Genomic DNA, 25,672 nt, shown 5'->3' on the forward strand with positions numbered 1-25,672 from the left:
TCACCCCCCCCAAAGAAAGTGACCATTAGCAGTCACCATGGATAATGGGGGTGTTCGTGTCTCCAGTGATTGTGATTGAATTCTCTGTTTGAATGGCATATTTGTTTCCATCTCTTAGCCTTCAACCTGTTTGTGTCTTTGAATCTAAAGTGTATCTTTTGTAGACAGTGTGTGCTTGTATCAGTAAAAAAAATCCATTCTGCCACTCTCTGCCTTTTGATTGTAGTGTTAAATTCATTTACATTTAGTGTAATTACTGATAAGGTAAGGTTTACATCTGCCATTTGGCTATTTGTTTTCTGTGTCTTAGGTCTTTATTTTTCCTCAGTTTCTCCACTGCTGCTTTCTTTTGTGTTAAGTAGGTATATTTCAGTGTATTATTTTAATTCCCTTGTTATTTCTTTTACTATATTAAAAAATTATTTTCTTAGTGATGTCCCTAAGGATTACAATGAACTTTAGGGTATAAAAATCGACTTCAGATGAATACCAACTTAATTTCATTTTTTAATGTTTTTTATTTATTTCTAAGAGAGAGACAGCAATGAGCAGGGGAGAGTCAGAGAGAGACGGAGATACAGAATCCAAAACAGGCTCCAGGCTCTGAGCTAGCTGTCAGCACAGAGCCCGACATGGGGCTCAAACCTACGAACTGGGAGATCATGACCAGAGCTGCAGTCGGACACTTTACCAACTGAGCCACCCAGGTGCCCCTTAATTTCAGTAGTATACAAAAACTTTAATCCTTTGTAAGTTCCTTTCCTTCCCCTTCCTCTGCTTGTGTTTTCATGATACAAATTACTCTTTCTGCTTATCAGCAGATTTACAGTTATTGCTTCTTGCAACTGTCCTTTAAATCAAGAAAGGAATAAACATTAAAAAAATTCCATTTATATTTTTGTATATATTTATGTAATTACCTTTGCCGGTGTTCTGTTTCTTCATGTGGACTTGAGTTACTGTCTTGTAACTCGTTTCATCCTGAAGAACTCTATTAGGTATTTCTTATAGGTCTGGTTTGTTAGGGGTGAATTCTCTCTCTCTCTCTCTCAACTTGGAAATGCCTTAATTTCTCCTACATTTTTGAAAGACAGTGTTACTGGATATGGAATTGTTGGCTGACAGGCTTTTTCTCTCAGCACTGTGACTTCCATTCTACTGTCTTCTGGCCTTCCTGGTTTCTTAAGGGAAATCATGTGTTCATCCAATGAAGGACCCCTCGGAAATGGTAGATTTCTTTCAATATTCTCTCTCTCTCTCTCTCTCTCTTTAACATTCTCTATCTCATAACATGTCTACGTATGAATTTTTAAGTTTATCCTATTTGGATATTGTTGAGATTCCTGGATGTGTAGATTAATGTTTTTTTTTTTTCNTGTTGACCTAATTAAGGAATTAGGGAGCAAATCAATTAGAGCTAATGATTTCTAGCATCTCTATTATTTATGAATGCCATAATCTGGACTGTAGGAGAGGGAACAAATCTTTGATGCTACCTAGATACTGTCTAGTGTGTATCAAATATGTCCTGAGTATAAAAAATCTCCTTTCTTTATAGCTTCACATTTGGAACATAGTCTTAATAGAACATTGCAAAATGTCAGATAAGAATATAGATGCTCAATGATAAGAGAAACCATATTGTTGGCAGTCGTATTTATTAACAACTAAATCACAAAGTTATAAAACATGTCAGAATTTTAATGTCCCTAGAGGCCAGGAATCTCTTATTATTCTGCGTGGATGCTTTCAGTTATTTATAATTTTGGAATACCAGAAAGCAGTACAAAAGCAAAAAAAGCTAATTTCCCCATTTGAAATAATATATTGGGCTGGATGAAGAAAAACATAGCTTGCTATCTGGTTAGGATACATAAGTAAATGATTTTACAGTTTCATACTGAGAAAAGGTCATCTCAAAAATAATTTTTCTTTCAAGGCACCTGGGTGGCTCAGTCAGTTAAGCATCTGACTCTTGATTTTGGTTCAGGTCATGATCTCATGATTGAACATGAAGCCTGCTTGGTATTCTTTCTCTCTCCCTCTGTCTCTGCCCCCTCCCTCACAAATAAATAAAATTTAAAAAGTAATAATTTTTCTTTCTCAGTTACCAGTTATTTTTTTTTTCTTTTTTTTAAATCAAATCTGGAAGGTGGCCATTATTGCCTCAAATATTCTTTCTGGCTATCTCTCTCCTCTCCTTTTGGGACTCCTACTATGTGGATGTTGGTGTGTTTGAGTATTCCTCAGTTTTCTAAGCTGCTCATTTATTTCATTCTTTTATTTATTTTTTCTTTCTGTTCCTCAGCTTGGATAATCTCAATTAATGTAATTCCAAATTTGGTGATTATTGCCTACTCAAATCTTTTGTTGAATTCCTCTATGGAATTTTCATTTACGGTGTTATACGTTTCAACACCAGAGTTACTACTTGGTTTTTTAAAATGTAATTTCTATCCCATTATTGATATTCTCTATTCAGTGAGATGTTGTTTGCATAATTCCCTTTGGTTCTCTGGACATATTTAAAATAGCTGATTAAAAGGCATTGCCTAGTATGTCTGGCCTCTGAACTTCCTCAAGGACCATTTCTGTTGACTGTTTTGCCTCCTTTTTGTGTCTTTGCATGTCTCATAATCTTTTGTTGAAAACTTGAACCTTTTATTTATGTATTTACTTAATTTGTATTATTTTTTAAAATGTTCATTTATTTTTGAGACAGAGAGAAAGTACAAGTGGGAGAGGGCAGAGAGAGAGAGAGGGAGACACAGAATCCGAAGCAGGCTCCAGGCTCCGAGCTGTCAACACAGAGCTCAGTGTGGAGCTCAAACCCATGAACCCTGAGATCATGCCCTGAGCTGAAGCTGGACCCTTAACCAACTGATCCACCCAGGTACCCCGAAAACTTGAACATTTTAAATAATGCATTGTGGCAACTCTAAAAGTCAGGCTCCCTCCATAGGGTTTATTGTTTGTTTAATGACTTTGCTGAACTGACTCTGTATAGTCTGCCTTTGACAGCAACAGCTATTGAAGTAGCTGGCTTTGGCTTCGTCAGCTTAGAGGTCAGCACTTAGTTGGACAGAGGTTTTCTTAAACACATGGGTCCAGGTAGACTTACAGGTTTTGCTCCAGGTGCTCTGTGTGTGTTGGGCATGCCTCCAGTGCTCAGCCAGCCAGTCTAAAACTCTGCCTTAGGCTTCACTTCCTGTTTGCAGAGCCTCAGGGTGAGCTTACCATTTCTCAGGTCTTTCTTGAGCATGCGCACAGCCTTCTAGGTTTCTAGGGACATGGTGGAGGTCATCTCATTCCCCAGCTTCTCCTTTTAAGCGTTTTGGTGAGCCTGTTACGTGCTCCACTATTATCTACTACCTCGGGCAAGCTGTGAAGTTAAACAGTTGTCTTTGACTGTTTTCAGTACATGCCCTCGGTGGGGAGGAAAGGCTGTTGCCCTGGATGAGCTCCCACTCAGGTCAAGTAAAGCAGACTTATAAGTGGGGTCTTCCCGGAAACCACAGGATGGGGAAAATAATGACCATTTTCTGGGAATGGGCCTTTGAAAGTACCCCATCTCCGGTTTGCCCCCTCCGTCATGGATGAGGAGAGCAGCCCTGGAAGGTGAAATGATAGCCCCAGGGCAGCCAGCAGCAGGGACAGCCCCAGAGCTGGTGACCCCCACACCTCTGGAGCACTCTCTGTGTGCCGGGCACTATTCCGGGTGTCCCTGCATATGAACTCATCTTTGCAGCAACTCTTATTTTCCCACTTACCACTTGAGGCAACAGAGATTTGGAGAGGGAGAAGCTCATCCCAAGGTCACGGAGTTAAGGGAGGGTGGTGGCGGGGTTCAGATCCAGCCAGGTCGGTTCCAGAGCTCTTGCTTTTTTAATCAGTGCAAAGCCTGCGCTCTCCGCACCATCCCTGACTGCATAAAGGGGCCTAGGGAGCCTCAAGGAAAGGTCTCCCAGGTCAGAAGGCCCAGGGCCATCCCCTTTTCAGAATCACATTCTATGGAGGCAATGTGTAATTTCATCAGCCCACAGCGGGGGCCCTGAGGCCCACCTCAAGACTCACCTCTACATCCCAGCGAGCGCCTTCCATGAAGAGGCCGTGGATGTAGGCCCCCTCCCGCGGAGGGCTCCTGAAGTCCTCCCTGTCCTTCTTTGTCACGTCACACTGCAGGGCCATCTGGTCCAGTGGCCACGCGTTCTTGCGGGCCGTGGACTGCATGATGGCGGTTAGGAAGGACTGGGGGTTGAAGAAGCCTGTCACCCACACCGTGGACGGCATGGTGAAGTCTCCTATCCAAGCCTCCAGCTCTTTGATTCGGTTGAGGAGGTCCAGAAACCAGGCTCCCAGGCCTGCCGTGGAAGGGTAGGCGCGCCTGGCCCAGGGCTCCGGCACCATGTCTAGGTACAGGGCATTCTGTAAGTTCTCCATGTCGCTGCTCATGGTCAGCTCCCCCTGCAGACGAAGAGCAGGAGGGGCAGAGTGAGGGGGCAGGAAGTCTCTGGAAACAACCGGCCGTAGGGGCCTCTGGCTCATGGCCTACAGGAAGGCAGGAGGTGATTCCAGCAGTGGTGACCGTGACTGTCCCTGTTTTAATGCTGGATCTGCAAGATGTGTGACTCCACACCTATGTCCTGACAGCAGTTAAGGTCCCTTGCTGCTGCCACCTACCCCAAAGCCTGGGTGCCAGGGCTCTCCGTCCACCTCTGCACTGGGCCCTGCTGGCGTCTGTGCGCAGCTCAGAAGCACGAGAGGCCCGAGCCTGGGAGATCTGTGTCCCGCAACCCCCCCAATCAAGGATCTCCCCCAGAACCAAGGTAGGAGATACACAGCCAACTTGAAGGAACCCTCCTCCAATTGCTAGGTGAGATTTGTCAAGAAAGGTTACTTTGAAAACCATCATTAGATTTGATTTTGTAACTTTTTATGACACAGATCTCCAACAATTTCTTTCCTTTTTTTTTTTTTTTAAGTGTTTGTTTATTTTGAGAGAGAGCGAGTGAGCAGAGAGAGAGGGAGACAGGAGACGGAGAATCCCAAGCAGACTCCATGGTGTCAGTGCAGAGCCTGATGAGGGGCTCAAACTCACAAACCACGAGATCATGATCTGATCCGAAATCAAGAGTCAGTTACTTAGCTGACTGAGCCACCCAGGCGCCCCTCCAATTTCTTGAAGACCCCCATCTCTGTTGCAGTGGTTACTGCAACAAGGTTCGCATTATGGGCTGAATGCTTGTTTCTGCCTCCTCCCCACCCCCAACACCCAAATTTCCGTGTTGAAATGCTAACCCCCATTGCAAAGGTATTGGGAGGCGGGGCCTCCGGAAGGCACCTGGGTCATAAGGAGGGGCCCTCGTGAATGGGATTAGTGCCCTTATTATAAGACCCCACCGAGCCTCTGAGCCCCTTATGTCTTACGAGGACACAGGAAAGAGATGGCTGGCTGTGAACCAGGAAGTCAGCCCCTCCCTAGACACCAAATCTGCCGGTGCTTCTAGAACTGAGAGAAGTCGATGTCTGTTGTTTATAAGCCATGCAGTTTGGTGTTCAATTATAGAAGCCTGTGTGGACAGAGACAGCTTGGCTCACCCCAAGTGCAGACTGCTAAAATGTCAGAGAGGCCTCCCTGCAGCCCGGAGTCTCCTTGCCTGTGGGGTGGGAGACTGGACCATGTCACTCTACGTCCAGCTCTTTTCCCTGATTCCTGGAACTGTTAAGAAAGAAAAGTTAAATATACCTTCCTTAACAGTGAACATATTTTGGGTCCTAAGTGACAGCTAGAAACTAACCATCTGACCCTCGAACTTCTTTACGAACTTCACAGAGAGACTGTAGCTATTACTCTCTATGCCCTAGAGTTGAGTGGCTGGACTATTTTCAGATATAAATACCTTCAGATTTTAAAGAAAAGCTAAACATCCCGATCAGACCAGTGCCAGGTAGAGGAGTATAGCCCAAATCACAGATGCTTCCCCTCAAGTAGATAGACCCGATTACAGCAACAGAAGACAGATTTCCCTCCATATGTCTGCTCAGCTGCACGGAGGTGGCTCACCAGAGCAGACCATGGTCAAGGGCTCCGAGGCCACCCCCGGGTCCGATGGGAGGTATGAATGTCGCATGTCTACCCTCCAGATTTATCACTTCTAAATATTAGGCAAACAAAAGTTCCTTCTGGTAGATTTCCCCGAGGGTCTTCCGACATGAACAGATGTTGAAACAAACAAAAATTGTTCTTTTCTGGGCTCTTTACTTCAGAGGACACTTCTGAAAAGATGCTATGAAATAGTCCTCGTACCTTTGAGCCCAAATCAAGCTTCTGAGACAGAGTGTCTTCCTCACACCTGCAGTTGTGTGATAACTCATTGTTACGTGTACTTGATAATTTAGGTGTTGGTAAGGCTGATATTTAGTGCAGGGCGCCTGGGTGGCTCAGTCGGTTAAGTGTCCGACTTCGGCTCAGGTCATGATCTCACGGTTCGTGGGTTCGAGCCCCACATCGGGCTCTGTGCTGACAGCTCAGAGCCTGGAGCCTGCTTCTGATTCTGTGTCTCCCTCTCTCTCTGACCCTCCTCTGCTCACACTGCCTCTCTCTGTCAGAAATAAATAAAATTAAAAAAAAAAAGTAAATTTAGTGCAAGGGGAAAAAGTAAATGATCAAATCCTCTCTTTTATGAGGCCATCGGTGTAACTTTCTCTTGCCTTATCATACTGTCTAGGCCCTTCATTACAACCAGGAATAAAAATCATAAGGGCAAACATCCTTGCTTGCTTCCAAACTTAGAGGAAAAAATTGTCTTTCATCATTAAGAGTGATAAGTCGTCCTTAGATGTCTTTTTTTTTTTTTTTATAGTTTATTTACTTTAGAGACAGAGACAGAGCATGAATGGGGGAGGGTCAGAGAGAGAGGGAGACACAGAATCTGAAACAGGCTCCAGGCTCTGAGCTGCCAGCACAGAGCCCAACACGGGGCTCGAACCCACAAACGGGGAGATCATGACCTGAGCCGAAGTCAGACGCTCAACCAACTGAGTTACCCAGGCGCCCCTAGATGTCTTTTATTCTGTTGAGGAAAGTCACTTTTCTTAGCTTTCTGATGTTTTAAATCGAGATTTGGTATTAATCTTTGTCAGATGCTTCCCCCCCCCTTTATGAAGATGACCACGTAGTTTTCTTATGTAGTGTATTTATACAGTGAACTCCGTGGGTTAACTTTTCAGCCTTGCAGTCCTGGGATGAACCCCACACGACCATGACGTTTTATCCTTTTCTCATGTTGTATGATTTCATTTACCAACATCTTGCTACGGAGTTTTGGTTTGGGGTTTATGAGGAGTATTTGCTCCCCATTTTATTTTCTCACGGTATCTTTTTTTTTCTCATGGTGTCTTATGGTCTCATAACATTTGTTGGGACGTGTTCCCACTCTGCTTTCTTACTTATTAAAATATTCTGTAAATCATGTCGTAAGCAGATGACCCATCATCCCAGCTCTATGGGGGCACCCAGGCAGGGCACAGGCAGAGTAGAGTCCGCACCATTCTGAAGGGCCCTAGGACTCTCAGACTGATCAACGAGCCCTGGCTTCACCTTGAAGTCACCAGCTGCATCAGCCCTAACAAGAGAGGCAGCCTGTCCTTTGAAGCCAGGCGTTGACTTCTCTCTAGTTATGAAAAGTCCAAGATGGCGTCTCCTTCCAAGAGAAGGCTGTTTTGTCTGCACTGAAAGTCTGTTGCTTAGTGTGGCCACCTTCACAAATTAACTCAACCTTCTGGAGAACCTGCTGCAGATTCTGTATCAGAACTTGCTGCTTCACCTTGCACTTTGATGTTATGGAGACGGCTTCTTTCCTTAAGCCTCCTGAACCAACCCCTGCTGGCTTCAGACTTTTCTTCTGTAGCTTCCTTCCCTCTCTCAGCCTTCATGGAATTGAAGGGAGTTAGGGTCTTGCTCTAGATTCGGGTTTTGCTTAGGGGAATGTCGTGGCTACTTGGGTCGTCTATCTAGACCACTAAAACTTTCTTACATCAGCAATAAGGCTGTTGTACTTTATTATCATTTGTGTGTTCCCTGGAGTAGCCCTTTTCATTTCCTTCTAGATCTTTTCCTTTGCACTGACAACTTAGCTAACCATTTGGTGTAAGAGGCCTAGCTTTTTGTCTTGTCTTTGACATGCCATCCTTGGTAAGCTTAATCATCTGCAGGTTTTGATTTCAAGTGAGAGATGTGCAACTCTTTCCTTCACGTGAACACTTAGAAGCCATTGCAGGGTTATGAATTGGCCTAATTTCAATATTGCTGTGTCTCAGAGAATAAGGAGGCCAATGGAGAGGGAGCGAGATGGAGGAATGGCCAGTTGGTCAGGCAGTCAGAACACATAAACACTTATCAATTGAGTTTGCTGTTTTATTGCTTTGTTTTTTTAAGTAATTTCTTTTAATGTTTACTTTTGAGAGAGACAGAGTGTGAGATGGGGTGGAGCAGAGAACACAGAATTCGAATCAGACACCAGGCTCTGAGCTGTCAGCACAGAGCCCGACGCAGGGCTTGAACCCACCGACCTCAAGGTCATGATCTGAGCCAAAGTCGGACACATAACTGACTGAGCCACTCAAGAGCCCTGAGTTTGCTGTTTTAAATGGGCATGGCTTGTGCACTCTAGAGCGATTCCATTCATAATATCAAAGATCACTGATTGCCATAACAAATATAATACTGAAAAAGTTTGAAATACTGTGAGAATGATCAAAATGTGACACAGAGAAATGAAGTGAGCAAATGCTGTTGTTAAAATGATGCCTACACAGACTTGCTTGATGCGAGGTTGCCACAAAAACTCTATTTGTAAAAAATGCATTATCTCCAAAGCTCAGTAGAGTGAAAGGCAACAAAGCAAGGCATGCCTGTATCTAGCTTTCTTTTGTGAAAGAGTTTTGTTTTTTTTGGCTGGTCAAAGAGGTCTGGGTTAATCGTTTTCTTTTTGGTGCTTTGTCTTTAGTGCTTCAATGATCTCTCTCCACTGTCTCTGTCTTGCATAGCTTCCTATGAGAAGACTGCTGTCATTTTTCTCTGCTCCTTTGCACATACTCCACCCCCCATTCCAGCCCCTCAGCCCGCCTGCTTGACCCTTGGGTTCTCTTTACAGAGTTTTCATGGGGTATATTATGCATAGGGCTTGTTGAGCTTCTTGTGCATGTGGGTTTACAATTTTTGTTGAATTCGCCAAACCGGAGCTCTGATTTCTTCATTTTTTTTTTTCTTTCTGATTCTCCCCTTTACCTCCATCGTCTGAGGCTCCAATTATTATATGTTAAACCATGAGATTACAGGTCACTGTCCTGCTGTTTACTTTTTTAAAGTTATTTTTCCTTTTTCCTTAACTTTGGATAGTTTCTTTTGCTATGTTTTTATCAGCTGCAAATCTTCCAATGTGCATGTTTCATTCAGCTACTGTATTTTACATCTCTGTAAATTTCAGTTTTTATCTTCCACTTGTACTTCATCATGCTCTTATTTTCCTGTCTTCTTAAGCATACGAAGCAAACTTACAGTCGGCTCTTAACCCCCTTGCCTATGAATTCCACCATCCCTGCCACTTCTAGCTCCATTTCAACTGATCCACTTTTCTCCTGGATATGGATCAGATATTCCTGCTTCTTTACATGGCTGTAGTTTATGTCAGACACTTTTGAGAGCTGGATTTCATCCTATTCCTTTAAATAGCACTGGAAATAATTTTGTGGCCTGCAGGTAATTTACTTGAACATGGGTCTTTTGGAGGCTCGCATCTCAGCTTTGTTGCGGGGGGGAGTGCAGACCAGCTTTCAGTCCTCGTCAGGGTCCAGTTCAGCCCCGCTACTAAGTTGCTACCCTTCTGAGAATCCTCCCTGATGCCTCCTGTTTTTGCCTTTTTTTCTGCTCTAGCTAGTGCGAACACAAACTATTCCCAGCTCTGCGTGAGCTCTGCGAATTGTACCCGAGACTGGGAAGGACCCATGAAGTCTCGGGTAGATGTTTCTCACTCATGTGCAGAGCACAGCCAGCAGAGAGATCTCTCTGGAGAGGACTGAGGCTCTTTGTTCGGGCAGCTCCCTGCCACAGGCAGTCTGCTCTACCAGCTCCACCACCGTGGCCTCCATGAGCTCTGCTTTGCATCTCGGTGCAGCTCAACTGCGGGGCTCTTCCCTGAACTGTAGCCCGGAAACTGCGTCCACGTCGTAAGTTTGCTCAATGCCGCGACTGCGTTTCTACTTCCCGTTCTGTCTCGTGTCACAGGTATGTCATTATGCATTTGTCCAAACGCCTGGGGTGTACAGCAGCAGGAGTGAACCCCAGTGTAAACTATGGGGAGTGGGTGATTGTGACGAGTCAATGCAGGCTCGTCACTTGTAACAAGCGGACCACTCTGGGGAGCTGTGGAGAGTGGGACAGGCTGTGTGTGGGGGGGGTCAGGGGTATGTGGGAAATCTCTGTACCTTCATCTTAATTTTTCTGTGAGCCTAAAACTGCTTTAAAAAAATAAACTCTTATAATAAAATGCATTAATTTTTTAACACCTTTTGGAAATCTGGAATCATGCTGATAGAGGAACATAAAATGCGTAACTTGGCTTTCTTAAAAATTACTCACATCTGCTTGTAATACGATGTTAATTCATTCTGACAGTGGTTTTGCATTTGCTAATCGAATGTGCAAGTGACAGAGCCTTAGAGAATGTATTCTCTCTCAGGTGCTGCCAGTTTCAGAGTGAAGAACAACTCAGGAAAAGAGGAAGCCATTCACCTTGAGGTTAGGTTCTGAAGTCAGTATTCCCATGACCTTGAGTTGAAGTAGATCTGACTCACTTACATAGTAGGGGCTGAGAAGTAAAGGGTGAACCCCACCCCGAATCCACTAAGTGTAACTTGTATCCTTTTCTTAGAAGAGAAGAGTATACACTGTAGGATAGCATTTCCAGAAAGCTGTTCAGAAAACATCAGTTTCCTGGGCACCTGGGTGGCTCAGCCGGTAAAGCGTCTGATTTCAGCTTAGGTTGTGATGTCACGGTTCGTGGGTTCAAGCCCCGCGTCGGGCTCTGCGCTGACAGCTAGGTCAGAGCCTGGAGCCTGCTTCAGATTCTGTGTCTCCCTCTCTGCCCGTCCCCAGCTCTCTCTCAAAAATAAATAAACATTAAAAAAAACAAACAAACATCAGTTTCCTAAGGTGCTGCCAGATTTATGGAAGCTGGGGTGGCACAGAGAGGAAATTTGTGTGGCCATGCTCTGGGTAAGTGCTAGACTGTCCCACAGAAAGCTGTTCACGTTTGTTCAAGCCCAATTTTCTCAAATTCCTCCCGCCTGGACCCTGTGTGGCCTTGGTCGGTGTCTGTACTCACTTGCTTACAGGTCAGGAGTCCACAAGAAGAAAACTCCAGAGAAAACACGTACTCCCTCTCGAGGGGCTTCAGAGCGCACCCCGTGCTGATGGCCCATTCCTGTCTGCGTTTCTCTTCCCTGTGAAAATGGTCTCTGCAACCAGCTTTAATTTGTGTGAAGCACAGGAGGTGAGGAGATGGGGGGAAGCAGAAATGATATGGGCCCTTCCGGTCTGACTTCCAGACTGAGGGAGGCAGCGGCACGCCCAGATGGCTGTTCTGAGGGATTCTGAGGGAGTGCCGGAAGACAGGAGGCACATGGGCCAGGGTGCACCCCCCACCCCATGAGTGGTGACCGGAAGTTGTTAAAGGGCCAAAGCAAGCCCCACCATCAGCTCTGCACGGGGAGTCAGCACACAGTGGCTCCGAGTAAAGAGTGAGCACTTCTCCCAGTGAGATAGCTGGACTTTGGTGTGAGCATCTTTCACGTATTTAGAAACACATCTTTCCTATTAGCCACTGGGAACACAGAGAAAAGAGAAAAGAGTCTGCTGTTCTACATTTGAACAATCAGGGGTGCCGGGATGGCTCGGTCAGTTGAGCATCTGACTCTTGATTTTGGCTCAGGTCGTGATCTCACAGTTTGCGAATTCGAGCCCAGCCTCGGGCTCCGCGTGCTGACAGTGTAGAGCCTGTTTGGGATTCTCTGCTCTTCCCCTGTTTGCCCTCTCTCAAAATAAATTAACTTGAAAAATATATATTAAAAAAGTATTTGTGTGATCAAGAACGATTCCCCGCCCCACCCAGAGTCTAGGCTGGTTACAGCTCCCACTGGAGGGCACTGCCCCAACGCGATATCACGCAAGCTGCACGTGTGGGCCATGTGTGTGATTTTACATTTTCTTATAGCCATGTGTAAAACCTTAAAAAGGCTCAGATGAACTTAATTTTCATACTGTATTTCATTTAACTTAATGTATCTAAAATGTCAAATATTCTAATATGTAGTTAATATACAAATTAATAGGATATTTTATATGTTTTTCTCTTATATCATTGAAATGTGTTATTTTTACTTCTTCATGGAAAATTTTTCCTTTAATTCCAGTGTAGCTAACATACAGTGTTATACTAGTCTCTGGTGTGCGCTGTAGTGATTCAACACTTCTCTACATTACTCAGTGCTCATCATGATAAATGTTTTTTTTTTTTTAATATTTTTATTTATTTCCAGGAGAGAGAGAGAGACAGCGTGAGCAGGGGAGGGTCAGAGAGAGGGGGAGACACAGACTCTGAAACAGGCTCCAGGCTCTGAGCTGGCAGTCAGCACAGAGCCCGACGCGGGGCTCGAACCCACGAACCGCGAGATCATGACCTAAGCGAAAGTCGGACGCTTAACTGACTAAGCCACCCAGGCGCCCCTGATAAATGTTTTCTTATCCCCTTCGCCTGTGTCACCCATCCCCCCACCCACTTCCCTCTGGTGACCATCAGTGTGTTCTCTGTAGGGGGAGTCTGTTCTTTCGTTGGTTTCTTTTCTCTTTGTTCCTTAAATATCACAGATATTTCAGTAATCAGGAAATATCCTGATTTCACTCATGTGAAATCATACCGTATGTCTTTCTCTGACTTATGTCACTTAGCATTATACCCCCTCGATCCATCCACGTTGCTGCAAATGGCAAGATTTCATATTTTTTTTTATGGCTGAGTAATATTCTAGTGTGCGTATGTGTGTTACATCCTCTTTATCCACTCTTCTGTTAATGGACACTTGGGTTGCTTCCATAAATTGGCTACTTATAAATAGTGCTGCAGTAACCATAGGGGTGCACATCTCTTTTCGAATGAGTGTTCTCATAGTCTTTGGGTAAATGCCCAGTAGTGAGATTACTGGATCATAGGGTAATTCTGTCTTGAATTTCTTGAGGAACCCTCATACTGCTTCCCACGGTGGCTGCACCAATTTGCATTCCCACCAACAGGGCATGAAGGTTCCTTTTACTCGACATTGTTTCTTGTGTTTTGGATTTTAGCCATTCTGATAGATGTGAGGTGATACCTCATTGTGGTTTGATTTGCATTTCCCTGCTGATGAGTGGTGCTGAGCATCTTTTCATGTGTCTTTTGGCCCATTTGTGTGTCATCTTTGGAGAAACGTCTGTTTATGTCTTCTGGACAATTTTTTTGAGGTTTTATTTTTGAGAGAGAGAGAGAGTGAGCACGTGCAATTGGAGAGAGAGGGAGAGAGAGAATCCCAAGTAGGTTTTCATGCTGACAGTACAGAGCCCAACATGGGGCTCTACCCCACACACAGATCATGACCTGAGCCGAAATCAAGTCGGATACTTAACCTTAACCAACTGAGCCACCCAGGCCCCTGCCCATTTTTAAATTGGATTTTTTAAGCGTTGACTTGTAAAGGTTCTTTATATACTTTGGGCACTAACTCTTTATCAGTTATGTCATTGGCAAATATCTTCTCCCTTTCAGTAAGTTGTCCTTTACTTTTATTGATTGTTTCCTTCGCTGTGCAGCAGCTTTTTATTTTCATGAAGTCCCAATAGTTATTTTTGCTTTTGTTTTCCTTGCCTCTGAGACATATCCAGAAAGTTATCATTACGGCTAATGTCAGAGAAGTTTCTGCCTGTGTCCTCTTCTGGGTTTTGTTTTTTTTTCTAATGGTTTCAGGTCTCACATTGAAATCCTTAATCCATTTTGGGCTTATTTTTGTGCATGGCCTTACAAAGTGTCTAGTTTCATTCTTTTGTAACTGTCCAGTTTTCCCATCACCAAGAGGTTTTTTCCCATTGCATATTCTTGCCTCTTTTGTTGAAGGTTAATTGACTATATAATCATGAGTTTATTTCTGGGCTTTTTATTCTGTTCTATTAATCTCTGTGTCTGTGTGCCAGTACCATACTGTTTTGATTACTTCAGTTTTGTAATATAACTGGAAATCTGGAATTGTGATACCTCCAGCTTTTTTTTTTTTTTTTTTTGTGGTTCCATACAAACTTTAGGATTGTTTGTTTTAGTTCTGTGAACAATGCTGATAGGGATTGCATTAAATCTGTAGATTGCTTTGGATAGTACAGACATATTAACAATATTTCTTCTTCCAATCCATGATCATGGGATGTCTTTCCATTTGTTTGTGTCATCTTCAATTTCTTCCATAAATGTTTTATTGTTTGTAGATGACAGGTCTTTCACCTCTTCAGCTAAGTTTATCCCTAAGTATCTTGTTATTTTTGATGCAGTTATAAGTGGGATTGTTTTCTTAATTTCTCTTTCTGCTGCTTCATTATTAGTGTATATAAATGCAACAGATTTCTGTACAATGATTTTGTATCCTGCAACTTTACTGAATTTGTTTATCAGTTCTAGCAGTTTTTTGGTGAAGTCTTTAAGGCTTTCTTTTCTTTCTTTTTTTTAGATTTTTTTCAAATGTTTATTTTTGAGAGAGTGGTGGAGAACAAGCAAGAGAAAGGCAGAGAGAGGTGGGGACAGAATCCCAAGTGGGCTTGGCACAGAGCCTGATGCAGGGCTCAAACTCACCAACCATGAGATCATGACCTGAGCCAAAATCAAGAGTCAGACACTTAACTGCCTGAGCCACCCAGGTATCCCTTTTTTTTTTTTTTTAATCTTCAAGTAGGTTCCACACCCAACATAGGGCTTGAACACATGATCCTGAGATCAGGAGTCTCATGCTCTACCAACTGAGCCATCTAGGTGCCCCTTTAGTGTTTTCTACCTATGGTATCATATTATCTACAAATAGTGAAAGTTTTACTTCTTTTACTTCTTTAAATTTTTTTCTTGTCTGATTGTTGTGGCTAGGACTTCCAGTACTATGTTCAATAAAAGTGGGGAGGAGAGTGGACACTTTCCTCTTGTTCCTGACTCTAGGGGGAAAGCTGTCAGATTTTCAGCACTGAGGATAATGTTAGCGCTGAGGTTTTCATATATGGCCTTTATTATATTGAGGTAGGTTTCCTGTAACCCTACTTTGTGGAGAGTTTTTTTTTTTTTTTTTTTTTAAATCGCGAATGTAGTTTGTACTTTATGAGGTGCTTTTCCCGCATCTACAGAAAGGATCATGTGGTTTTTATCCTTTCTCTTATTTATGTCAAGTGTCATGTTGATTGATTTGTGAATATTGAACCACTCCTGCATTTCAGGATTAAATCCCACTTGATTGTGGTGAATAATTTATTTAATGTATTGTTGCATTCAGTTTTCTAATATTTTGTTAAGAAGTTTTGCACATCTCTGCTAATCAGAGATATTGGCCTATAGTTCTTTATGTAGTGTCTTTATCTGGTTTTGGTATCAGGGTATTGCTGGCCTCATAAAGTGAATTTGGAAGTTTTCTTCTCTCTCCTATTTTTTGAAATAGTTTGAGAAGAATAGGTATTAACTCTTCTTTTAATGTTTGGTAGAATTTACCTGAGCAGCCATCTGGTCCTGGATTTTTGTTTTTCTGGGAGTTTTTTGATTACTGATTCCATTTCATTGCTGATATTCAGTCTGTTTAAATTTTCAGTTTCTTCCGGATTCAGATTTGGGAGGTTATACACTCTTAGGAATTTATCCATTACTTCTAGGTTGTCCAATTTGCTGGCATATAGTTTTTCATAATACTCTCTAATAATTCTCTTTATTTCTGAGGTGTCAGTTTTTAGTTCTCCTTTTTCATTTTTGTTTTTTAAGTAGGCTACACACCCACCATGGAGCCCAGCATAGGGTTTGAACTCACAACCCTGAGATCAAGACCTGAGCTGAGATCAAGAGTCAGATGCTAAACTGACTGAGTCCCCAAAGAGGCCCTCTCCTCTTTCCTTTCTGATTTCCTTTGCGTCCTCTTTCTCTGTCTTTTTTTAAGTGAGTCTGGCTAAAAGTTTATCAATTTTGTTGATCTTTTCAAAGAACCAGCTCCTGGTTTCGTTGAACTGTTCTATTGTTTTTTGTTTTTTTTTTTCAAATTTTGACTTATTTCTCCTCTAATCTTTATTATTTCTTTACTTCTTCTAGTCTGTTCTTTTTCTAGCTACTTTACGTGTACGGTTAGGTTGAGATTTTTCTTGCTTCTTCAGATAGGCCCGTATTGCTATAAACTTCCCTCTTAAAACCACTTTTGCTGCATCCCAAAGATTTTGGACTATATTGTAGTTTCATTTGCATTTACCTCCATGTATTTTTTTATTTCTCATTGATTTATTGGTTGACACATTCACTGTTTAGTAGCATGTCACTTAACCTCCATGTATATGTGCTCTTTCCAGATTTTTTCTTATAGCTGATTTCTAGTTTCATAGCATTGTGGCCAGAAAAGATACATGGTATGACTTAGATCCTTTTGAATTTGCTGAGACTTATTTTGTGGCCTAATATGTAATCCATGTGCACTCGAAAAGAATGTGTATCCTGCTATTTTAGAATGGAATGTTCTGAATATATCTGTGAAATCCATCTGGTCCAATGTGTTTTTCTACCTTCCTTCTTTTCTAAAAACAATTTTAATGTTTGTTTATTTTTGGAGACACACAGAGTGTGAGTGGGGGAGACACAGAATCAGAAGCAGGCTCCAGGCTCCGAGCTGTCAGCACAGAGCCCAACGTGGGGCTTGGACCCACGAACATTGAGATCATGACCTGAGCCGAAGTTGGACACTTAACCCAGTGAGCCACCCAGGTACCCACACCCTCCTTTGTGTGTGTGTGTCCTTCAAAGCCACTATATTTCCTTGTTAACCTTCTGTTTGGACGGTCTTTCCATTGATGTAAGTGGGTCTTTAAAGGTCCCTGCTATTTTTGTATTACTATTGGTTACTTTTTTTTTTTTTTTAAATGTGTTATTAACTGTTTTTTGTATTTGGGTGCCTCCATGTTGGGTGCAGAAAAATTTACAATTGTTACATCTTTTTGTTGAATTGTCCCCTGAATATTTAATGTCCTTCTTTGTCTCTTATTACAGCCTATTTCATAGTCTATTTTGTCCAATATAAGTTTTGCTACCCCAGCTTTCTTTTCACATCCATTTGTAGGATAAATGCTTCTCCATCCCTTCACTTTGCTTAACTGGCTGAGCCACCCAGGCATCCCTCCATCCCTTCACTTTGAATCTGCATGCGTCTTTAGGTCTGAAATGAATCTCTTATAGGAAGCATATAGATGGGATCTTGTTTTCTTATCCATTCCGTCACCCCATGCCTTCTGATTGGAGAAGAAATCTGATTGGATTTTAGTCCATTTACATTCAAAGAATAATTGACAGGTATGTATGTATTTATTGCCATTTTGTTACTTGTTTTATGGTTGTATTTGTATTCCTTCTCTGTTCCTTTCTTCCCATTTTCTCACTATAAGTTAGCTTTTTTTAGTAATAGGTTTGGATTCCTTTCTCTCCATGTCTTGCTCTTCTACTGGGTTCTGACCTGTGGTTACCATTAGGTTTGTTTATAACATCTTCGGCATGCAGGAATAAAAGCACTAAACTTTTACTCCTTTCTTCAGCGTATTTTAGGTATGTGGGGTCAATCCTTTTCTCTTGTGACTCCCTTGAACGATTTTTCTAGATACAGCTAATGTTACTGCCTTTGTGCTTCCTCCTCTTCCTCCTCCCGTGTGTCGGTCCTCTGCGACAGGGGACTTGCCACCTCCCCCGGGACTTAGGCCAGCCGGGTTGGAGGGGTGGGTCTTCAGAGTGTGCCAGCTGGGTGAGACAGGGTCTTAGCAAGGTTTGCGCTGGTCCCCTGGGGAAGGGGACTCGCAGCGCGGGACTGAGACGGTGGCACACCGCATGAGAATGAGGTAGTAAATGTCCCAGTGCTGCTTCTGGCAGGTGGCCTTGGGTTTATGCTGGAAGGCAGGGGAGGGAAATGGCACTTGGCAGCTACTCTGTCCCTGGAGGAGTCCTCCCAGGGCCTCTGTCCCTCCGGACGCGCTCTGAGATTAGTAAATAACTCTCCCCACGCCCCAGGCATTTTTCAAACGCCGCGTAGATGGTGCAGCTGCACAGGCGGTCTTTGGTCCTGTTTCTTTAAGGGACTGGGTTTCCTTTTGGCCTCCGGTTCTCCCAGAGCCCACAGCTGAGCCTGCTGATTTTCAAAATTGTAGGTTTTTAAGTCCCACTGGTCGTCGTAAGAGGTCCCGTAACTTGAACCCTCTGGTTTTCCTGGCCAGGTGCTACGGGGGTTTGTCCCCGCTGTGAGTGCCCCCCGTGTGACAGGCTGTTTCTCCCCGTTCCCCGCACTGCATCTGTGTCCTTCCTACCCTCTTTGATGGGGCCTCTTCCCCTTTAGTTGTGGAGTCTGTTCTGTCCCGTCTTCGGGTCATTTTCTGGGTTGTTTACACAGTGCGTGTTACCTGGTTGTAGCTGTGGGTGAGGTGAGCGTCCCAGCCTCTTTCCTAAACACGGTCTTTCATTTCTGCTTATGGGACATCTCCGCGTGGACTAGTCACATTTTAAGTGCTAGCCTGTCGTTGGTTGCTACCGTAGACAGTACAGATCTAGGAATGGGGCTTCTTGTGTAGTTTTTCTACCCAGGCAGAGGATATCCTGGGCCCACTGGCTTCCATATATGGCTCCTTGAAAGTTATGCCTAGCTGTTACTGTAAAGAAAGAAACTGGCCTTTGGGAGTTCTGTACATCAGACTTTTGTGCATTCGGTTGGTGGGAGTCAGCACCTTTGACCAGTCAGCTTGGGAGGTCTTCCCCCCCACCCCACCCCCCCCCCCCCCTTGACCAGTCAGCTTGGGAGGTCTTCCCCCCCACCCCACCCCCCCGCCAAAGTTCATTTATTTTGAGAGAGAGGGAAAAGGAGAGGGAGAATCCCAATGCTAAGAGTATTGACTTCATGATTTAAAAAGTTAGACGTCTCCTAAGTGTGGGGCCCAGTCGGGGCAGAGCACTTGGGTCAGGTGTGCTGGGTGGTGTGAGTGGCCCTCTGTCCTCCCTTGCGCCACCTGTACCACTCTCAGGACTCCAAAGTGACTGTGCCCCAGAGGAAGGGGTGGCCCAAAGGGGAACTTCAGAGTCTCCTGTAAGCCCCCTGCCCGGTGAGCTGGTCCCCAGAGCCCGACTTGCTGTCCCTGCAGCGTCCGGGGAGGGAAGCCGGGAGCTGAGTGGATGCTCACTGTGCGGCGGGTCCCCTCCCCTGTCCCTCCCCCACCAGCCCCTCCCCTGGGCAGTCCTGTTCGGGTGGCTCCCTTTTCTGAACTCTGTCGCCACCCCCTCGGCCCCTCACCTCACCACCTTCTTCCACCGACTTGTCCTAACTCTGTGCTTCACAGATGGCCCGTCCCAAGGGTCACCTGCCTGCAGCTTAAACACAGAGGCGGCCAGGCCGGTCTGGGGGCCCGTCCTAATGAGACTGGCTCAGGTCATGATCTCACAGTTCGTAGGTTCGAGCCCCGCGTCAGCCTCTGCACTGACAGTGTGGATGGAGCCTGCTTGGGACTCTCTCTCTCCCTCTTTGTCTCTGTCCCTCCTGTTCTTTCTCTCAAAATAAATAAACTTTTAAAAAATGTTTTATTTATTTCCGAGAGACAGAGAGAGAGACAGCATGAGCAGGGGAGGGTCAGAGAGAGAGGGAGACACAGAATCTGAAGCAGGCTCCAGGCTCTGAGCTCTCAGCACAGAGCCCGACACGGGGCTCGAACTCACGAACTCTGAGATCATGACCTGAGCCGAGTTCGGACGCTAAACCGACTGAGCCACCCAGGCGCCCCTCAAAATAAATAAATAAAATTTAAAAATTACATGTCTGTTCTCCAGCTCCCAGAGGGACCAGGAGACAAAGGCCACAAGCACACAGCTGTCCTGGCTGCTTGGGGGTCAGTGTTCTGTCCCTGCCTTCTGAAACTCACCATACCCCCACTTACTCACCTGCGTGGACCCTCTGCTCCGGCCGAAGCAGGTACCTCTTAGGACGGGGCTAGGGTTCCTGTGTTGGAACCTCTAGAAGGTTCTCCTACTTGTCCCCAGCCCCCTCCTCCCACATCTCTCTGTGCGCCTTGTGCCGGGTCTGCCTGTGAGCTCCCTTGGAGAGGAAGGCCCCCCGTTCAGTCTCCCTGCTCAGACCCACCCGGGGCGCTCACCAGGCAGCCATGCTCGAGGCGGATGTCCTCACCCACCCCTCCCTCTCCGCGCAGGCCGGGATTCCTGACACCCAGCCACAGCCACGGCTCTTGGAAGAAAAATGACTGAATGGACCGGAAGATGGATGGGCAAGCAGACTGCACAAATTGCACGGATTTGATAAACTAAGGCTGCAGCAAAGCTCCTGGAGGTAATTACTGAGAGAGACCCGCGTACCATGGTCACGGAGCCGCATAATGTGACGGGCCGAGTCCTTATTCACATTCGACACTGTTCTATAAAACTCTGCATGTCGTTTGATCGCACGCTGGCATGTAATTTGGAAACATGTCCAAATACTGTCTTCAACATGTCTTTCTGTCCGTCCTTTCTCCTCATTTCCCTCCATCTAAACCAGTAGGCAGATGGGGTGTAGGGCGGATTAAAAAAAAAAAAAAAGCCCAGTAACGTAGATTTTGCAGGCTGTTTCACACTTTCTACGTGACTACTTGTGACAAAATGCACAGCTGTTGTGGCCGTGGCTGTGTGACTCCGAGAGCCATGCCCCAGGCTGCAGCAGGTCACGCCCCGGACCCCAGGCCTGGCTGCATGCCCACTGCCACCTTCTCCTCTGACAGTGCCAGCGTGAACGGGCAGCCGTCCCCTGCCTCCGCGCCTGAAAGGTAGCATGCCCTCCCCTTCACCTGTCGTCGAGGTGTGCGGTCATGATAGCACTCATCTGTCAGGGTCCGCGCCAGCCCCTGACCCCATTCTCTGCTGGCACGTAAAGTAAACTTGTTTCAGTAACTGGGGCAGAAACAGCAGCCTCTTTCACTGCTCAGGACGGAGGCAGAGCCTGTGTGCAGTATCTTGGATCTTTCATCCAACCCTGACATTGTCAAAGATGAAAAACTTCTTTCCTTTCTCCCGATGGGGCCGTAAAAGGCATCGGTGAATAGTTTGGGGGGTACTTGCTACATGCTAGGGGTCATTCTAAACATTCTAGGTGAGGGGCACCTGGGTGGCTCAGTTGGCTGGGTGTCCGACTTCGGCTCAGGTCATGATCTCGAGGTCCGTGTGTTCGAGCCCCGCATCGGGCTCTGTGCTGACAGCTCAGAGCCTGGAGCCTGTTTCAGATTCTCTGTCTCCCTCTCTCTCTCTCTGCCCCTCCCCAGCTCGTGCTCTGTCTCTCTCTGTCTCAAAAATAAATAGACATTAAAAAAAAAATCATTCTAGGTGATTTAACTTATTTAATCCTTCCCCAAAGCCTTACGGAGCAGGATCATGATGCCTGGTCTACAGGCGAAGCAGCTGAGACACCATGAGGCGTAAGTCACTTCACTAAGGCCACACGGCAAGGAAGGCGACCCCAGGACAGTCTAGTTCTAGAACCTGTACTTTTTTGTTTTTAAATGTTCATTTGTTTGAGAGAGGGAGCAGGGAGAGAGAGAATCCCAGGCAGGCTCAGCACTGTCAGCACAGAGCCCGACACGGGGCTCAAACTCACATACTAGGAGACCGTGACCTGAGCCGAAGTCAAGAGTTGGACGCTCAACCAGCTGAGCTGCCCCGGTGCCGCTAGAGCCTGTATTTTTATCCGGCGCTATTTTGCCCCCCCACAAAAGCAACTTACCCTACGTCAGCAGAAGACACCGGGCTCTTGCCCCTAGGAGTGTGGTCTCCTGGGGCGGCTCCCTGTGCTCACAAGCCAGCCTGGCTCATTCCCACAGTCACAGCTTCACGCTTCAGAACCTTGAGTCTTGGCCTCCCTGCAGCCCAGCCAGACCCTGGCGTCTGGGAGCGACCCCTTCCCGGGCATTCGGATCGCTATAGGATGACCCTCCAGCACCCCAGTCCACGGGAGCCCCCTCTCCCCAAGGCTGTGTCCTCTGGACATAGGACCTTCCCATCAGGACCTCAGCCACCGTACCTTTAGGCCGAGGTCCAGCTCCCTCAGTGAGCGCTGGATCTCTCTGGTGAGGGTGTTCATCCGCTCGCACTCCTGGAAGGCCACCACGACGTAGGGGGTGTGCTCCTCCACGCGGGCCATCAGCTCCGCAACGTTGAACTCGTCCGTCACTCGCTCCAGTATTTCTTCTAGGAGGACCTTGACCTGCCCCACAACAGGAAGCACAGGCTGAAGAAGGGGTTCTAACCCTCCAGGCCTCCATGCGGCTGCGATACAGCGGTGAAGACACCCGCCATCCACCCCCGGCCATTGCATTCTGTACTTGCACCACATACATACGTATTCACACACTCCCTTCGGAGTTTCCGTGAGGCCGCCCTGTGGTTTCTGTCCTCGGGTCCTGGACAGACCCCGGGGATAGATCCCCATCTGTCGTGTGAATTTCCTCCCCAGCCCCACGCTTCCTTTGACCGCATGAGCCATCAGCTAATCAGACCAGGGGAGCCAGACCCCCGGGGAAAGTGGAACTTGGCGCTCAGATCCTGGGTTATTCTGGGGCAAGCGCTTGGAGGCTGAGTTAATACCGTTCCGTTGTTGTGTGTTACCCGACTTGCGAGTGTAAGCAAGCCATCTAGGTCTCAATCTTTTTATCTATAAAAATTTCTAAGAGCGTCTTTCTCCACCTGCCCCCTCTCCCCCAAGTCCCAGGGCTGATGCAGAGATCAAATCGAGTGAACGGATGGATGTGGCAGCGTCTGAAAGCTATACAGGACCACAGAAAGGATTATTAATATTCACCCTGCCTTGCATTGTGAACGCACAATGCGTTCTGTAGGGAAAGAGCTGATGTCTGAAAAGGGAAAGTAAAACCTTATCTCCCTCTCACAAAGGGGCCTCTGGTGCCGTCACAGCAAAAACCAGAACGGAATGTTACCTGAAAGCTGCTGCCGGGGGTAGCAGACAAATGGCTACAATCACATCCTATTTCTATCACCGGAGCTGAATTTGAAGGAACAGCCCTACATCGGACATTACGCACAAAGAGATGAAAAGGCAGTCTGGAGGCGCTGTCCCCAAAATACACTGGACGTGGAGAAAGTTCTCCCGTGTCCTGATGAGGCCGAGGAGGAACTAGAGGCCAGGCCTGCGGACGAGGAGGCTTGCCAGGGAAGGGGGCGGGTGCACAGACACGGAGAAGCCCACGGGCCCGTGCGACGGGAGGAGCGGGCTGCCAGGGAGGTGGTCTGATCGTCTCCACCAGCAAACTTCTCTGCCTTTTCGTTTTCCTTTTTGAGAACTAAATCTACACTTACCATAAAAATCTAAGCATTATAGATACTCATTAGGAGCAAAATCCTCTCACAATTCTTCACTCAAGGTGGGGGGAAATCACTCTTAGTGGTTATTTTGCTTGTTTATAATCCCTGCAGGTGTCCTCTAGCGCATGTAAGCATCCATCCCTTACCCACCCACGCACAATTTTGTCTGTCCTGTCTCCCCTCCCCACTCTCCCCTCTCTCCATCTATCACTAATGGAGTCATATCACAGCTGCTCTTCACCTTCCAGTAAATCCTGGACACGCTACCTTGTTAGTACATGTGGATGTGCCTCATTTTTTCTCAACAGTATATATCTTAGATATATGCTGTCATACATATGATAAATAGCATATCTACATATAATAGTATATGATATATGTTGCTGTTTTGGTACGCCATAACGTAAGGTGTCACTTCCCTCTGGATGGATACTTGGGCTGTTTATCGCTTGTACAACTGCAGACAGTCCTGTAATAAATAGACATACATGAAATCTGTGGACTGGTTGAATTCCTAGAAACGGAATTATGGGTAAAAAGTACAAACACTTTAAATTTTAGTAGCTGTTACTCTGGAAGTTAGGCCCCCACCAAACGGAGAATGCCTGTTTTCTTGTGTCCTCACTGTTGGACACTGTCACTTTTAATTAATTTTTATTTTATTAAAAATTTTTTTAATGTTTTATTTTTGGGGGAGAGAGACAGTACTAGTGGGGGAGGGGCAGAGAGAGAGAGGGAGACACAGAATCCGAAGCAGGCTCCAGGCTCTGAGCTGTCAGCACAGAGCCCGACGCGGGGCTCGAACCCACGAACCGTGAGATCGTGACCTGAGCTGAAGTTGGATGCTTAACCGACTGAGCCACCCAGGCGCCCCTATTTTTAAATGTATTTTATTTGAGAGAGAGCGAGTGTGCTTGAGGGGTGTGTGTAGGGGGAGAGAATCTCAAGCAGGCTCCATGCTCAGTGCAGAGCCTGTCGCAGGGCTTGATCCCACCACCCTGGGATCATGACCTGAGTTGAAATCAAGAGTCAGACACTCAATCCACTGAGCCACCCAGGTGCCTCTTGATACTGTCACTTCTAAAACTCTTTACCATTAGGTGGAAAATGGTATTTCACATACCTTCATTTAGTCACTGAAGGAGGCACATTGATAATCCTGTGCTATGTTTACCGGCCCTTCTATAACTGCGTGAATTTCTTTTGTGTCCGTCTGTCCCCCTCTTCTGTCCCCTCGTCCTCCACATGTAAGAACTCTTCATGTGTTGGTGAGATCAGCCCATGATCTCACGGTTCCCGAGTTCGAGCCCCGCATCGGGCCCCACACTGGCAGCGTGGCGCCTGCTTGGGATTCTCTCTCCCCGTCTCTCTCTGCCCCTTCCCAGCACGCACACTCTCTTTCTCTCAAAAATAAATGAGGAAGAAAAAAAAGAGAGAAAGAAAAGCAATCCACTAACCCCAACGGCAGGGGCTTCCCGTGATTTAGGCGGTCGAGGCGGCGGCAGGTGTGCACAGGGCCGCCCGCCACCGCGGCCAGCAGGGGGCGCGCTCCGCCGTGCCGTCCCCGGCTCCGCGGGAGGACTCGAGTCCTCCCTCCACGCACCTTCTCTTCCCTCGAGGCCCCTGCTCCGTCCCCGGCGTGGCCGTCCCGCGGCCGCAGCTCCAGCACCGTGCGGAAGAGCTTCTCCGAGGTCTGCGTCAGGAAGCCGATCTCGGCGTTGGGGTGCAGGCCGTACAGGTAGGGCGACTCCGCGGGCAGCTCGGCATCTACGTACTGCAAGTCAGGGGCACGCTCACGCGACCGCAGGCGACCCGGGTCTCACGCCTCCCGCTCTGGGGGACGCAGCAGGCCTGACGCGCCCCCGCGCCCATCCCTGCGCCCCAGGCGCACACCCCCACGCCCCCTCGCCAACCCCTGCGCCCCGGGCGCGCACTCCCCGCGCCCCCTCGCCAACCCCTGCGCCCCGGGCGCGCACTCCCCGCGCCCCCTCGCC

The 25,672-nt window shown here is 46.4% G+C and overlaps 1 protein-coding gene across 1 annotated transcript in view; it reads right to left on the bottom strand.

Annotated features, from left to right (window-relative positions):
* The window catches only part of DNAH9 (dynein axonemal heavy chain 9), a 332,337-nt gene that overhangs the window by 2,202 nt on the left and 304,463 nt on the right, over window positions 1–25,672 (bottom strand). The window contains exons 66-68 of the mRNA XM_039231630.1: window positions 25,282–25,452; window positions 22,381–22,563; window positions 4,075–4,464 (exon numbers count right to left, since the gene is read on the bottom strand). Of these exons, the coding sequence (XP_039087561.1) occupies window positions 4,075–4,464; window positions 22,381–22,563; window positions 25,282–25,452 (744 nt within the window). The remainder of the gene's footprint in view (window positions 1–4,074; window positions 4,465–22,380; window positions 22,564–25,281; window positions 25,453–25,672) is intronic.

This window comes from Hyaena hyaena, unplaced genomic scaffold, assembly GCF_003009895.1.
Source record: "Hyaena hyaena isolate Hyena2069 unplaced genomic scaffold, ASM300989v1 scaffold_58, whole genome shotgun sequence".
Classification (NCBI taxonomy): Eukaryota; Metazoa; Chordata; class Mammalia; order Carnivora; family Hyaenidae; genus Hyaena; species Hyaena hyaena.